The 13,950-nt window shown below is 45.1% G+C and overlaps 1 protein-coding gene across 2 annotated transcripts in view; it reads left to right on the forward strand.

Annotated features, from left to right (window-relative positions):
• brinp1 (bone morphogenetic protein/retinoic acid inducible neural-specific 1) overlaps positions 1–13,950 on the forward strand; it is a 77,394-nt gene that overhangs the window by 41,892 nt on the left and 21,552 nt on the right. For both annotated transcript variants that reach the window (XM_056578585.1, XM_056578586.1), the window contains exon 4: positions 8,283–8,388. In XM_056578585.1, the coding sequence (XP_056434560.1) occupies positions 8,283–8,388 (106 nt within the window). The remainder of the gene's footprint in view (positions 1–8,282; positions 8,389–13,950) is intronic.

Consider the following 13,950-nt stretch of genomic DNA (forward strand, 5'->3'; position numbering starts at 1 on the left):
CTTTACGTAGTTGGTATAGGAAAATGGATGCAGCAAGAGCAAGAGGCAGAGGAAGAGGAAGAGGAAGAGGAACAGGGTGGAGGTGAAGGTGAAGGTGAAGGTGGAGGTGAAGGTGAAGGTGAAGGTGGAGGTGGAGTAGGAGGAAGAGGAAGAGGAAGAGGGAGAGGGAGAGGGAGAGGGAGAGGGAGAGGGAGAGGGAGAGGTAGAGGAAGAGGGAGAGGGAGAGGAGCAGCAGCAGCAAGGACAGTTGTATCAGAGCAACTGTCATCGACCATGTAATCAATCATGGTCTGTCCATGAGGGAAGCTGGTCTGAGGGTTCAGCCGAACTTGCCAAGATCAACGGTGGCATCAATCGTGAGGGTTTTCACACAACCTAACAGGTACTATACAGTATTTACAGCATTCTGACTGTTGTGTTTGTGATTTGTTTCTGGATCATATATTACGTACTTACTGTATGTAATTTGCATTACAAAAACTGAAAATTGTTATTCTCAGTTTCTCATAAAACACTTACAGTATTTACTGTATTTACAATTACAGTACATTTACCACACTCAATTGTGACATCTTTTGTGGGAGGTAAACCGACATATAAACACTGTCAGCAGATACTTGGCTTGGATTGTCATACTGTAATATTACAAACTTTATTACTGTAGTCCAAAGAAGTGTTTGTCTTTGTTTTTTCTCTTTTTTTCAATGCAACACTACAGGAAATCTATGCCAAACTGGAGGACACAGCAACATTTTATATATGCAATTGGCAATGCTTCAAGATGTTAGTGTTTTTTAGGTCATAGTGTTCTGAGAGGAAACATGTGTTAAGTTATGGCAGCATTGTTTGTGGTGTGGTTGTTGTAGTGCATTTTGCACCATAGGTTAACAGATATGCAGAGGTGTGTGTCTCTAAAGCCCACTGTGTTAAGTGATAGGGAAAAGTGACCATAGTATGGGTACATGACCGAAAACGATAGGAAAAAACTGTAACATGCATGTAACCTACTTTTCTTATGTTCTGGTGAATTGATCAAGGTTAAGTGTAAATATTAAGCATATATATAAAGCCCATACATGCATTTTTCTCATAAATATCCACATAACACATACAACACATAATGGGGTGCGGTAAGAATTAAATGGCGTCTTCCAAGTAGCGCTAATAAGCAGTGAAGCACGTAAGCAAGCAGCAGCAGCAGTAGGTAAAACAATACTTTATTAAAGCATGCAATGGTGATGTAGAACAAAATAAAAAGAAACATAAAGTGCTTGCATGATATTGAAGCCTACAGCGATCGTTAGTTAACTTGTGTGGTGGTGCCGTACCATTTGTTTACCCATGGGCCATGACAACGCGATTTCTACCTGCTGTAGTACTCTCATTGGCTGAATCGTTGAGAACGTTTTAGACTCAATCAATATAAGGTCGCGGGGAGACAAAGCTCTGTTCGTTTGTATATTTTATTTACATGACCATATTTTTGTTATGTATAAAGGGGACCTATTATGCTTTTTCGACTTTTATGGCCTATAAACGTTGTTATAATCATTGATATTCATGTTTAAGCATACTAAAGTGTCAAATAATGACGTACATGCATTTCGACGTATTCCCTGCTGACAGTCTGGGGTGGCTGTGCAGAGCGCTAAACACTCGGGACAACGTTTGCGATTCACTTGTTCACATTTCCGGGAAATCATCTACGTAGAGGCACTCCTGCCGCGCCCCCATATGCCTGGTCAAATCTGCCCGCGCACGCTTCAAGGAAGGTAACCAATCACAATGGAGTTGGGTTGGCAGGAGGGGGGCGAGGGGGCGGAGAAGGACGAAACCGAGCGTTGACAGAGAATGCTGAAAGCGCCCAGATGAGAGAAAGAGTTTCCCGAAAATCTACATCGTTTTTGTCTATGGTTCAACATGACTATCAATCATTATAACAACGTTTATAGGTCAGAAATGTCGAAAAGCATAATAGGTCCCCTTTAAAAAAAAAAAAAACAGTTCTCTTGTTTTGGGAATCAGTTCTCGTCGTTCACCTTTGGGATTTGTTCACTCTGACCGAATCGTTCGCGAACGACCCATCACAAGCATTCACACACTCTCTCACACACACACACACACACACATTTTCTGCACCCGTGGCTGCAAACAGCGAGGATGTTGCCGTGCCACAGTGTGCGTGCCCCCAGTGGAGTCGAAGCGTTATGTCCTGCTTAATAATTCGACTCCCCTAAGTCCCCCTTGGCCCACTTCAGTCGCTGTGATTGCTCCTTGTGTTTTTCTTAGGTTCTGCCACTACATTTTAATATTGTGCCACACACAAAACACCCCCCCTCACTGGAGAGAGAGAGAGGGGGAGACACAGTGAGAGGGGGGGAGAAACGTAGAGGGAGGGGGAGTGGGACAGAGTGACAGAGAGGGGGGGAGGAGTGTGTGAATGAGACATGGAGAGAGAGAGAGACTGAGAGAGAGAGAGAGAGAGAGAGCGAGAGAGAGAGAGAGCGAGAGAGAGAGAGAGCGAGAGAGAGAGAGAGAGAGAGAGAGAGAGAGAGAGAGAGAGAGAGAGAGAGAGAGAGAGAGAGAGAGAGAGAGAGAGAGAGAGAGAGAGAGAGAGAGAGAGAGAGAGGGAGAGAGAGAGCATGACTACCTCTCTTCCAGGGTCGTGGAGATTACATAGGGGGGTCACCCTCTAATCCTGGATGGCAGAGTGTGTCTCCTCACCGTTGGGGAATAATAATTCTTAGAAATAAATCACTGGGAGCTAAAGTGACTCTTACCAAAGGACACAAAGCACACATGCACTCCCCTGTAGGGGTATACATACAGTATATATACAAAAATAACACCCTACCACAGGACTGTCTGTGTCTGGGAGTGTGTATTTATGCGAGACACTTTGTACACCCTCACGTGAGGGCACTTTCGCCCTTATTGTACATATTGCCAGGGGTGACCCACATTCATTTTTTTAAGAAGTCGACCTCCCCTGATGACAACACTAGAACAACACTAAACTTTCACATGACCTCCGCCTCTTCTATAAAAAAAACAAGATTCATGTGTAAGATGCCTCCACATCTAGCAGCGGAGCCAACCAACAGGACTAAAGAGTCTAGTCTGGAGCCGTCTGGTCCCACAGATCAGACCTTGGCTTAGCAACTTAAAGTCTGGTGGCAGACGGGCTCAAATCGGGGGCATTTCGCTGTCTTTCCCTTCTTATGTGTTTCATCTAATCGTGTGGCTGGATCTTTAAACGCGCGATTTGCTGACGGTGAATGCAAATTTTGCCAGCCCTAGAAACTTTCGTCGGGGGGTAGACGAAATTAAAAGGACCCCGACATGCTCAGAAAAAGTTGGTGAAGGTTTTAAAGTCACATCGTGTGAACCGGCCATTGTAGAAATACACATTTTTAAATACACTTCTGGAAGCTTCATCCACTCTGAGAAATGAGTTTTCTTCTGTACAATGCCTCCGTTCGGAAATATAAAACAAGGTGTACCTTTTATGTTTTTGGTTTCCGGCCCGGGCTCGGTGCTGTCTCCGCCTGTGAGTTGTGCTATAGCAGAGCAGAACCACTGCGTCCTGGACGAGGAGCCGTTAAGACAGGTGAGGAACGAGGGAGGGGACAGGCTACCGCTGTAATCAATCTGGACCGGCAGCATCGGGCCCCGTGCCAAGGGCCACCAAGAGCGCTTTAAACTCCTTGTTCTTGGCACTCCCTCGGACAGTGTGGAGGAGGCGGTGGGGTGGGCAGGGCTGGCTTGGGGATGTTCCATAACGGCAGGATGTGCGAGAGCTGTGCTTTCAGTGATTTACGCTGGATTTAGAATGCACTTTGTTGAGGTGTGCCTTCTCCGTCGGTCTGGGGTGTGTCTAGGATTCCAGACACACCAGGGTTTCTTTTAAGGTTTCTTTTTTAGGGAGTCCAACACCATAATTACTAGACAATCCTATCCCAAAAGCTGTTGGGGGCTCTATGCGTTACAACTTCTCTGAACCCATTGTTTTAGACTTGTTTTTGTAGTTTGTGTGGTTCCACATTTTCCTGTTCCTTAGGATATAGCATCTGCTGAGGGACATAACCTCAATGTGAGTGAGCAGATTGTCCCTGTGTATGTTAGGGCTGGGGAAACGTTGGGGCTTAAGGACATGTTTGGTGGGGTTTTGTCACTGACTAGATCTGTGAGTAATTTTTGCCACTTTTGTTGGGACTTTCCACTTGTTCAACATCGTGCTTTTCTTTGAGGACTGTAACATCCCCATGAAATGTGATTAAATCGTAAACAATCAAAAGTTGTATGGAACACGATAATTTAAATCATTGTTATTTCCCTTTAAATGCAAGAGATGGATAGTCGATGAAGAGTGAAATGAAGTACACGCGCACGCACACACACACACACACACACACACACACACACACACACACACACACACACACACACACACACACACACACACACACACACACACACACACACACACACACACACACATTGCAATTGACATTCCGTGGCAGCAGCAGCAGCATTAGGAGATGCAAACAGAAGTCTCAGATCAACAGAGATTTCCATTAGAAAAAGGCCCAGTTCCGGTTACAGTTCTAAGAACCTAATTTTGCACATCGGGCCTGGAACAGGTTTCTGGCTGCAAGGCAGCACAGCTGTTCCTAGCTGATTTATCACACACACCCACACACAAACACACGCCCGACCCCTGCACGTCAGCTTTTGTATTGAAACACAGGGTTAATTCGCTAAATATACACATCAACCTTTTTTAAAAGCAGTTTCATTAAACAGCGGTGTATAGGCAGAACACAGGTATCCCGGGTTTAAGGTTTAGAAGGCGTCCCTTTTTAGATGTCCATTTGTAATCACTGTTTGGTTGCTGTTGTGCTTTTTTTTTTGTCGCATCGCTGCAACCCTGTTTCTTTAAAGGCACGACGAGTTCATGGAGTTCTCTTGACTCCCTGGAGTAAAACAGAACAATTATAAGATGTGGATGCGGGTTTGTGTCTCTGGTCGACCTCTTTATCCTCCCTGACACCTCCTCCTCTCCCCTGTGGAGAGGCGCACAGAGAGTGTCATCGCTGGCGGAAACGAAGACGCTTCCCCTACCCCGCCGCCACGGGACAGATCAGGATCCATGAGCGAGCTTTAGTTTGCGTGTGTGAGATCAGAAACGCCGCATCCCTTGCTACACAGGGGAACGGATGAAGCCATGTTCGTCTCGTGCGGTGGAGGACAATTTGAGAGTTCTTTTTTTTGTTTCAGAGGTGTCAAAGGGGATGTTATAAATATAGTGCTGCGTTACGAGCGGGAGTGAAGCCCGCAACCGATCCGAGTACTGACGCGTGTTCAGTCATGCCGCAGGACCCTTTGCATATCCGTAACGCTTCGCCAGAGCCCACTGTGCACTTAAAGTGCATGCACTAGCCGGCGCAGTTATTACATTCATAGTCAAGGGGTTGTGGAAAGTCCCGTCGCCGTGGCAACATGTTCTAGCAGTAAACGGAGGATTATTTATAGACAAAACTTTTGAACAAACCTTGTGAACTCCAATGTCACGCCAACACAATATAAACCTTACTATACCTCTTTTATCACACTGAAATAAAACTCTGACCAAGACAGTGACACATGTGAAGTTATGTAAAATTAGTTTATTAGGATAAAATCAGTTCTTGTTATAGTTAAAAATATAATCAAAGTAATTGGTGCAAATCAAGGCCCTTTCACACATGCAGTCCAACCCGACAAAGTTCTGGAAGATTTCCTGCACGGGGTCGTGTGTGAACGGGTACAGGGATCGATATTCTGGGAAATCTACACTGACAATCTGCACTGACCCAGGAATGATACTGACAAGCTAGATTTCTGGGTCACTGCCGGTATGGCCATGTTGTGAATGAAACCACTGACACTACCAGGAGAGGCAGGTAAAGGGTTAGGTCAGTCGGACTTCAGACACTTTCAAGTAGAGCGAGCAAACCAATCAGAAGGCTGCTGAGAACCTCTTTGAATCTGCAACTATTTACCTAAAAAGGCCAAAGCTTTTCTGAGCAGTTCGATTACAATATCACTAAAGTTTCTTTGGTTTGCAAGTAAATTTGTTTAATATCAAGAATGGCTGAAAACTGGACAGGTTACAAAATAAGGGAAATTCTCTCAGCTGGCATCCCTTAGTTACAGCATTACCGTCATCGGCTGGACTGTCCCATCTATGCTGGCATTGCTGTGTCAGTAAGGGGCCAAGATGAGAACGATCTATGAAAGGGCATTTACTCTGAATCTCAAGAATAGGCAAAGTTTTGTCCGTTTTTTTTTAACAATTCTTTGCACATCTGTCTCTGGGGTTTCCGGACTAGAGTCACCAGCAGACTTACACGTGGGGCAAGACAAGCATCTGTCAATATTTATTTATTATATTATCCAGCCTGTCATCAAGCCATCTGTTGTGGGATTCACATAAAAGTCAGCGGTGTGGCGACACATTGTCATTCAGTATCAGGCCTTTGTTTTGATCAAATAATCCCGCTCTCTTCTCCTTAGGGGGGCGTAGGTATGGCTGATCTATCAGATCTATCGGAGATTGATTGAGGAGCCTTGTCAATGGAGTACGGCGACTGCTTCAATCTGAGTCAATTCTGTTGACGCCAGTGGGAATTTGTCGCAGATGTTGTTGCCTTATTGGCACCAAATGTGTATTTTTTTCCCCGCTTCGCAAATGCTGTTGATTTTTTGAGAAGTGCTAAGCGCTTGTGGAAAAGGGAAATGATTAATAGACTGAAAGAAAATATTGAATCTCCTCCATAAAAAACTGTTTGATGTTTGTACACATCGGGTGAGTTGAGGGACATGATGAAAGCTTGTGCTGACACCACACCACTTTATGGTGAGAGAAGTACCTTTTGACTATTCTTATTTAGCTATTAATGTCCTCTGCTGAGTAGTGTGTCAGCTGACACTTTGCTAATACGATTAGCATTAAGCAAAGGAAACCTGTTAAAGGAATGTCTCTCTCTCTCTCTCTCACTCTCTCTCACTCTCTCTCTCTCTCTCTCTCACTTTCTCTCTCACTGTCACTCTCTCACTCCTTTGGCTCTCTCTCTCTCTCTCTCTCTCTCTCTCTCTCTCTCTCTCTCTCTCTCTCTCTCTCTCTCTCTCTCTCTCTCTCTCTCTCTCTCTCTTACTCTCAAACTCACTCTAACTGTCAACTCTCTCTCCCTCACTGCCACTCTCTCTCTCACACTTTCGTTCTCTCTCTCTTGCCCTCTCTCGCTCTCTCTCTCTCTCTCTCTCTCTCTCTCTCTCACTGTCACTCTCTCCCGTAACAAGTTTGTCTTTCCAGAGCCCAGAGTGTTGTACTTAAAAAAAAATGAACAAGCTTTCTCACATTCGATAGACCTAATTAGCTTGTTTTTTCTGCGTGTGTAATGGCGTCCAGAGTTATAGGCGGCTAAAAGTGATCACTTCCCAGTGAGGCGTCATTCAGTGACACGTAATGGGACTACCAGCGTATGGGTTACATAGCGGCCATGTTTGTTTCATCTCTCTGTTATTAGACAACAGAGCGCCTATAAAAGAGTCCTAAAAGGAATTACCACCATCAAGCATTGGCGGCGATGGACGCATAAAATGTGTCTTGTAAAAAAATTTGCCATTGCAAACTACCATTTATAAGGCTTTTAGTGAACTGAGAGTCGATTACACCTCACATTAAAATCTAGTGGCGGTTGTTTGATTTAAGGGATTTGTTGGTGTCTATTTTTTATGCAGTTTCAATGCAGCGCACAATTCTTGACTTTGTATTTGGGTTCAGGGCCCGAATCTCATCGGTTTCTATAGAACATCGGGGTACGCACACATGCATATGGACGGACACAAATCCATATCCACACACACACACAAACCCTTTCATGCACGTATACACACACACGCACAGAGATACACGCGCACACACATACCCATCCACACACATCCAGCCTTCTACACCCACACACACCCAGCCATCCGCACACACCCACACAACCCCCCCTGATACACAACCCCATCAATTCACTCACGCATCAGCCAACACACACACACACACACACATACCAATCCAAACAAACATACACACATAAATCCATATATCCGCCCCCCACACAGACACACACACACACACAAACCCAGCCATCCACACATCCATCCATCCATCCACGCACACATATGCGGCTAAGCGTCTCCTTGTGAACAAAGTTTTCTCTTCCATTTACGCTCTAATTCCCTGGCAGGTGACGGAGACACGCACGGGCCCGCTGGGATGCAGCAGCTACGACAATCTGGACTCGGTTAGCTCCATCCTCCTGCAGAGCCCCGAGAGCAAGCTCCACCTCCAAGGTAAACAACAGCGCTACACCCGACTCTCCCCTGCTCCCTAGTCCCACGCTCCTTCCTCCCTCTCTACTCTCCTCTAATCTCTCCCCTCCCGTCTCCTCTCCCCTTTCCTCTCTCTCCCCGTCTCCTCAGTCTTATCTCCTATCCGCTCATCCCTCTTCTCCCTCCTAATTTTTACTCTTCCCCCCCTTCTCGTCACCTCTCTCCCCCTCCGCTCTCCTTCTCTCTCCTCTCCTCCTCTCCCCCCTTCTCCTCACCTCTCTCCCCAGCCTCTCTCCTCTTCTTCCCCTTCTCTCTCCCATCCTCTCTCCTCCCTTTCCCTCCTATAATCCCCTCCTCTCTTCTCTTTCCTCCTCTCCTCTCCTCTCCCCTCCTCCCTCCTCTCCTTCTCTCCTCTCCTCTCCTCCCTTTCCTCCCACTCCCCCCACCTCCCCCTCCTTTCTCTCCTCCCCTCCCCTCCTTTACTCTCCCCTCCTCTCCTCTCCCCTACCCTCCTATCTTCTCCCCTCCTCTCTCCTCCCCTCCCCTCCTCTCCTCTCCTCTCCTCTCCTCTCCTCTCCTCTCCTCTCCTCTCCTCTCCTCTCCTCCCTAGCACACCCCTCTCTCCCTCCTCTCTTCCTCCCCTCCTCCTCTTCTCCCCTCCTCTCTTCTCCCCTCCTCTCTTCTCCCCTCCTCTCTTCTCCCCTCCTCTCGCCTCCTCTCCTCCCCTCCCCTCCTTCCCTCTCCCTTCCTCTCCTCTCCCCTCCTCTCCCCTCCTCTCTTCTCCTCACCACCAGTCCACTTTGTAGAACATGACACACAACCAAACACGGAGGGCTTGGTGAGAGGTCACCTCTGCAGGGGCAAGGCTCCCCGAGATCTCTGGTTCTTTTGGACATTTACACAATTAAAAGTAAAGAGGACTATACGTCCACGTCCAGACATTCTCTTAGTGGAGGCGCCTGGGGAGGGAGCGAGAGCCTCCTGTCCCTTCCCATGAATTCAATATCACTTCAAGGTTTTTTACAAATGGTTCTTTTTTGGGGGGGGGGGGGTCTCTGAGATGAATCTTGTTCCCCTTTCTCCGCCGGGGCTTGTGATGTAATTGTTTGAGCTCGTAGACACCATGTCGGCTCTTAATCAAGCTGGTGTCGCAGGCTCTCTTTCACTCGCGCTAGCTCTCTCTCTCTCTCTCTCTCTCTCTCTCTCTCTCTCTCTCTCTCTCTCTCTCTCTCTCTCTCTCTCTCTCTCTCTCTCTCTCTCTCTCTCTCTCTCTCTCTCTCTCTCTCTCTCTCTCTCTCTCTCTCTCTCTCTCTCTCTCTCTCTCTCTCTCTGGCTCACCCTTGCACTCTGTCACTTGCTTTCTTTTCGTCCTTGCTCTTTCGCTCCTTTAGTCCCTCCTCTCTTACTCTCCATCTCTCTTGCTCTCGCTCTCTCTCTCTCCTCTCTTAACTATCTCTCTCTCCCCCTCTCTCCCTCTCTTCTGCTCTTGCTTTCTCTCTCGCCCTCTCTTCTGCTCTCTCTCTCTATCTCTCTCTCTCACTCACTCACTCTCTCCCTATCTCCCTCCACCAGTGTTGAAGACAATCAGAGAAACTTCAATGCACAAAAGCCCAGACTCCAGAAGCCTTTTAGAGTGGAGTCGGCTCTTTTCAATGACCTATAATGTACACTTAAAACGGGATCAGCCATTCTAAATGTCCTCATCAGTGCAACTCTCCAAGCGGTCATCCAATGCTTGAGTGCCGACAATGAAGAAAGCGTACTTGATGAATGCTTGAACAAGACGTTATCTTTGACTTTAATCTCAGCCCCATAAAATATAAATTCAAATGTTTTATGCTTTTTCGATCAACAATAACAGCCATCCTTGATTTATCATATTGTGATGTGATAATAGCTCAACAACAACAACAGCATTAATAATAATTACCATGGTACAACTGGGCAGGAGGCTTACAGTAGCATAGAGCGGTCAGCAGCCCCTCAGAGAACCAGCCCCCTGCTTTATGTGTTTGTTTGTTTGTTTGTTTGTTTTGTTTCCGTGGGCTACGACCTCAGGAAAATATGAAAACACCAAACGTTCCCCAGTACGCACCGAAATATACTGTCTTATATGTTGACATCACCTTTTAGACATTTACCACACAGACGCTTCCCTCCAAAGGGACTCCCAAGGAGGGCTGAGGTGACGGGGCGTACCATTACCACCGGGGCCCCTGGGGAATGGGCTGCACCACCAAGATTGTTAGTACAACTCTGTGAGAGCCGAGTGCATACGTAGGTACAGCTCAGAGACACACTATGAATCTACATCCGGCACAAGAGCTCAGAACAGCAAACTGCACAAGTCAGCTTGTCAAGAGGAGATCCATAGATGAAAGATAGATTTATAGATCGGTAGATAGATATATAGATGTGTAGATAGATAGAGATAAATAGCTGTATAGAGAGATGTAAAGATAAATGTAAACATAGATAGAAAGATAGATACATGCATATATAAAGACATTTTAAAATATTAATATTGAGATATATAGATAAATGAATCTATAAATATATCGATAGATAGATTCATTGAAAATATAGATGATTCAAAATGTAACTCGATGAATAGGAAATATAGATGGATTGATGGAAAACATAGATGACAGATAGATGGATTGAAGTAGACATACATACGGATCATGGATGCAAAGAACATTGATAGATACCACAGAAAGAAGAAAATCATGAATACTCCTCTGACAGTCATCCCACTCGGAAAGAAAAAGGGAGTAAAGTGCACATTAGCATTCGAGACGAAGGGCTATACATGTGTAATTGCCAGTGAAGTGAAGGAATGGGAGCGATGAAAGGAGTTCTGAAGGACTGAAGGACTGGTCAAGTGACTACGTAAAAAGATCTGTGCTTTCATTCCCTGCCCTCTCAGCTCCTGAGATAGCCAAACTGTTTGGAGCAACTCCCTCTGTATGTTAACCCCACATCAAATCTCCCTTCCCAAAGGGGTTATTCTTGCTACTTTAGATTCAGGGAATATTTCTGTGGTCTGTCAAAGCAATACTTTGAAGTCCCCTACTTCATCCGACTATCTCTTATTTTCTACTCTATAGGGCTTTGTCGATGAGGAAAAAAAACAAAAACACTTTATTGTCACATCAAATGCACAAGTCGTGGAGCTTTGAAGACTAATCTTTTCTCATCCAATTTAAATACAACAGACCTCCTGATCTCTATCTGAAAGAAAAGGTAAAAAGTTTTTCATATCAGCCTTCGCTTTCGGAATGAATGCATTTAATTTTTCACATGTATTTTTTTTTTCACGATTTCCATCTTTTCAAAGTTGTATTCATTATTTATTCTCGGCCCACCTTTGGGAAAAGGCTCCAAGCGCTCGGCTATTGAAAAACGATCTCTTTAATCACTGGCACCGTGCTTCAAGGCATCATTTCAGCACGTCATATGAAAAGGCCTGTCGTCCTCAGAGAGACTCATGCATTAAGACCCGACGTATCCAAAATGGCTCCCGCTAAATGGTGTTTCACCCTCTGCACGTCGTACCTCAGCTTCTGTTCCTGGAGAGAGCGGCGGTCAGTGGGTGTGTTGTGTGTTTGTTGAACTGGAGGTTATGCTAAACATCAGCGGCCGGAGGTCTGGTGTGAGCCACCCTCTTGAATTGGGAAGCAGCTGAATCAATAGCTCATCACTGACACCGTCCAACGAGGCTTCTGGAGGAGAGGAGAGGAAGAGAGCAACATTGGTGGTGCTGCTGCTGCTGCTCATATTTATATCATCATGCCTTTAATGAGCATCTACTGATAGCCTGCACTGTGTGTATGTGTATGCGTAGGGGCCTCTTTATGCATTTGTGTGTGTGTGTGTGTGTGTGTGTGTGTGTGTGTGTGTGTGTGTGTGTGTGTGTGTGTGTGTGTGTGTGTGTGTGTGTGTGTGTGTGTGTGTGTGTGTGTGTGTGTGTAGGTTCTTCTTTCTGCGTGTGTGTATGTGTCAGATGCCTCTATGTCCATGCATACGTGTGTGGCTGTATAAGGGTCTCTTTGTGTGTGTGTGTGTGTGTGTGTGTGTGTGTGTGTGTGTGTGTGTGTGTGTGTGTGTGTGTGTGTGTGTGTGTGTGTGTGTGTGTGTGTGTGTGTGTGTGTGTGTGTGTGCTCACATGTGCCCACAAGCATATGGTCAGATTGGCAACCATACATATGCCTCCAGTAGCATCATATCTCTTGATAATTGTTCCAGGGTAATTGTAAATTATTCAGACTCCTGATCTCGAAGCTTGAGCCATGAGTCCGAAAATGATTTAAATAATTGAATCCGATACTTTCAGGGGTATCTGCCTCGGGTGAAAATAAATCAGTTTTTTACGTTTCATATATTTTGTGTGTTGTTTGTCTAAAAAACTGTGATTGTTCTACAGCACACACTGCTTTCTCATATACACATGGATTTAAACCGGAGTTGACAGCCATCATTTTATTATTCCCAAATCACACACACACATACATAAACACACACAAAAGGGGAGCGGGATAAGGAATCATGCGTGCACTCATTTCAATTGGCATCTTTCATCTGGAAGCACTTAATAAAATGAGTGGATTGAAGTCTCTGCCAGACAGATAGAAGCATTCCCTTCTTGTTTTGTCCACTAATAATGCTAAGGGGGATAAACGAAAAAAAAAAAGACTTGGCTACATCCACCATCCCTTAAGTCCCTTCCCCGAAAACAATAACAAAGATGGCCGCATTTCACTTCCAGAGGGACGTCAGCCATCAGTAAGATGGATGTTGGATTTATCTCTAGGCTGGTCTGGAGGTGAATAGCAAACATAAAAACAAACACAAATAAAAGCATAGACAGTTTCATATTTTCCTCCTGGCAACAATAACAACTACAATGTCATGTTATTCATGTGTTGTGTTTACCTCTTGTATGCTTTAAATGTCCTTGATTGTTTTTATTCTTAGGTTGTTTGTAATTTTATTCGAGCAACTTCTTGCACAAGAATTTCCTTCGGGATTAAGAAAGTAATATCCTATGTTATCTTACCAAACGACATAAACACCAACAGCCAACAGAAAATGGCTGTTTCAAACCCTCTTCCAGCCCAGAGGAAAGAATGAAAATATGTGACTCTCGCGGCTAGTCCATCAAACACTGAGCGTTTGCGCCTGGGCTCTCGTTTAATGAACAACCACCATGTGTTTCCTTTCAAATAACCGTTGACCTTTCTTCCAGACAATTAGCAAGAGTGCAACAGTGCTGGCATTTAAATTGGGCTGGAGATGTCACATCTGGCCCCGTGTCGCAAGATGGCGGATCGTTCACTCTGACAGCTCAGATTTAACAGTTTGGCTTGTTTATATAAATATATATTGATATAGAAAATATTTTCACTGTTGTGCAAAGCCGCCAAAGTGTTTTGAAGATGACAAGAAAATCTATTTGAATATTATTCAGTGCAAATACAATTAGGATAAAGATATTTTTGTAGTCTTCAGTCTCAGTGACTGCAGAATGGTAACTCGGACGTTGCGTGTAATTGACTGTCTCTGTTTCTATGAGTTTATGGT

The sequence above is a fragment of the Gadus chalcogrammus genome, chromosome 19, assembly GCF_026213295.1.
Source record: "Gadus chalcogrammus isolate NIFS_2021 chromosome 19, NIFS_Gcha_1.0, whole genome shotgun sequence".
NCBI lineage: Eukaryota > Metazoa > Chordata > Actinopteri > Gadiformes > Gadidae > Gadus > Gadus chalcogrammus.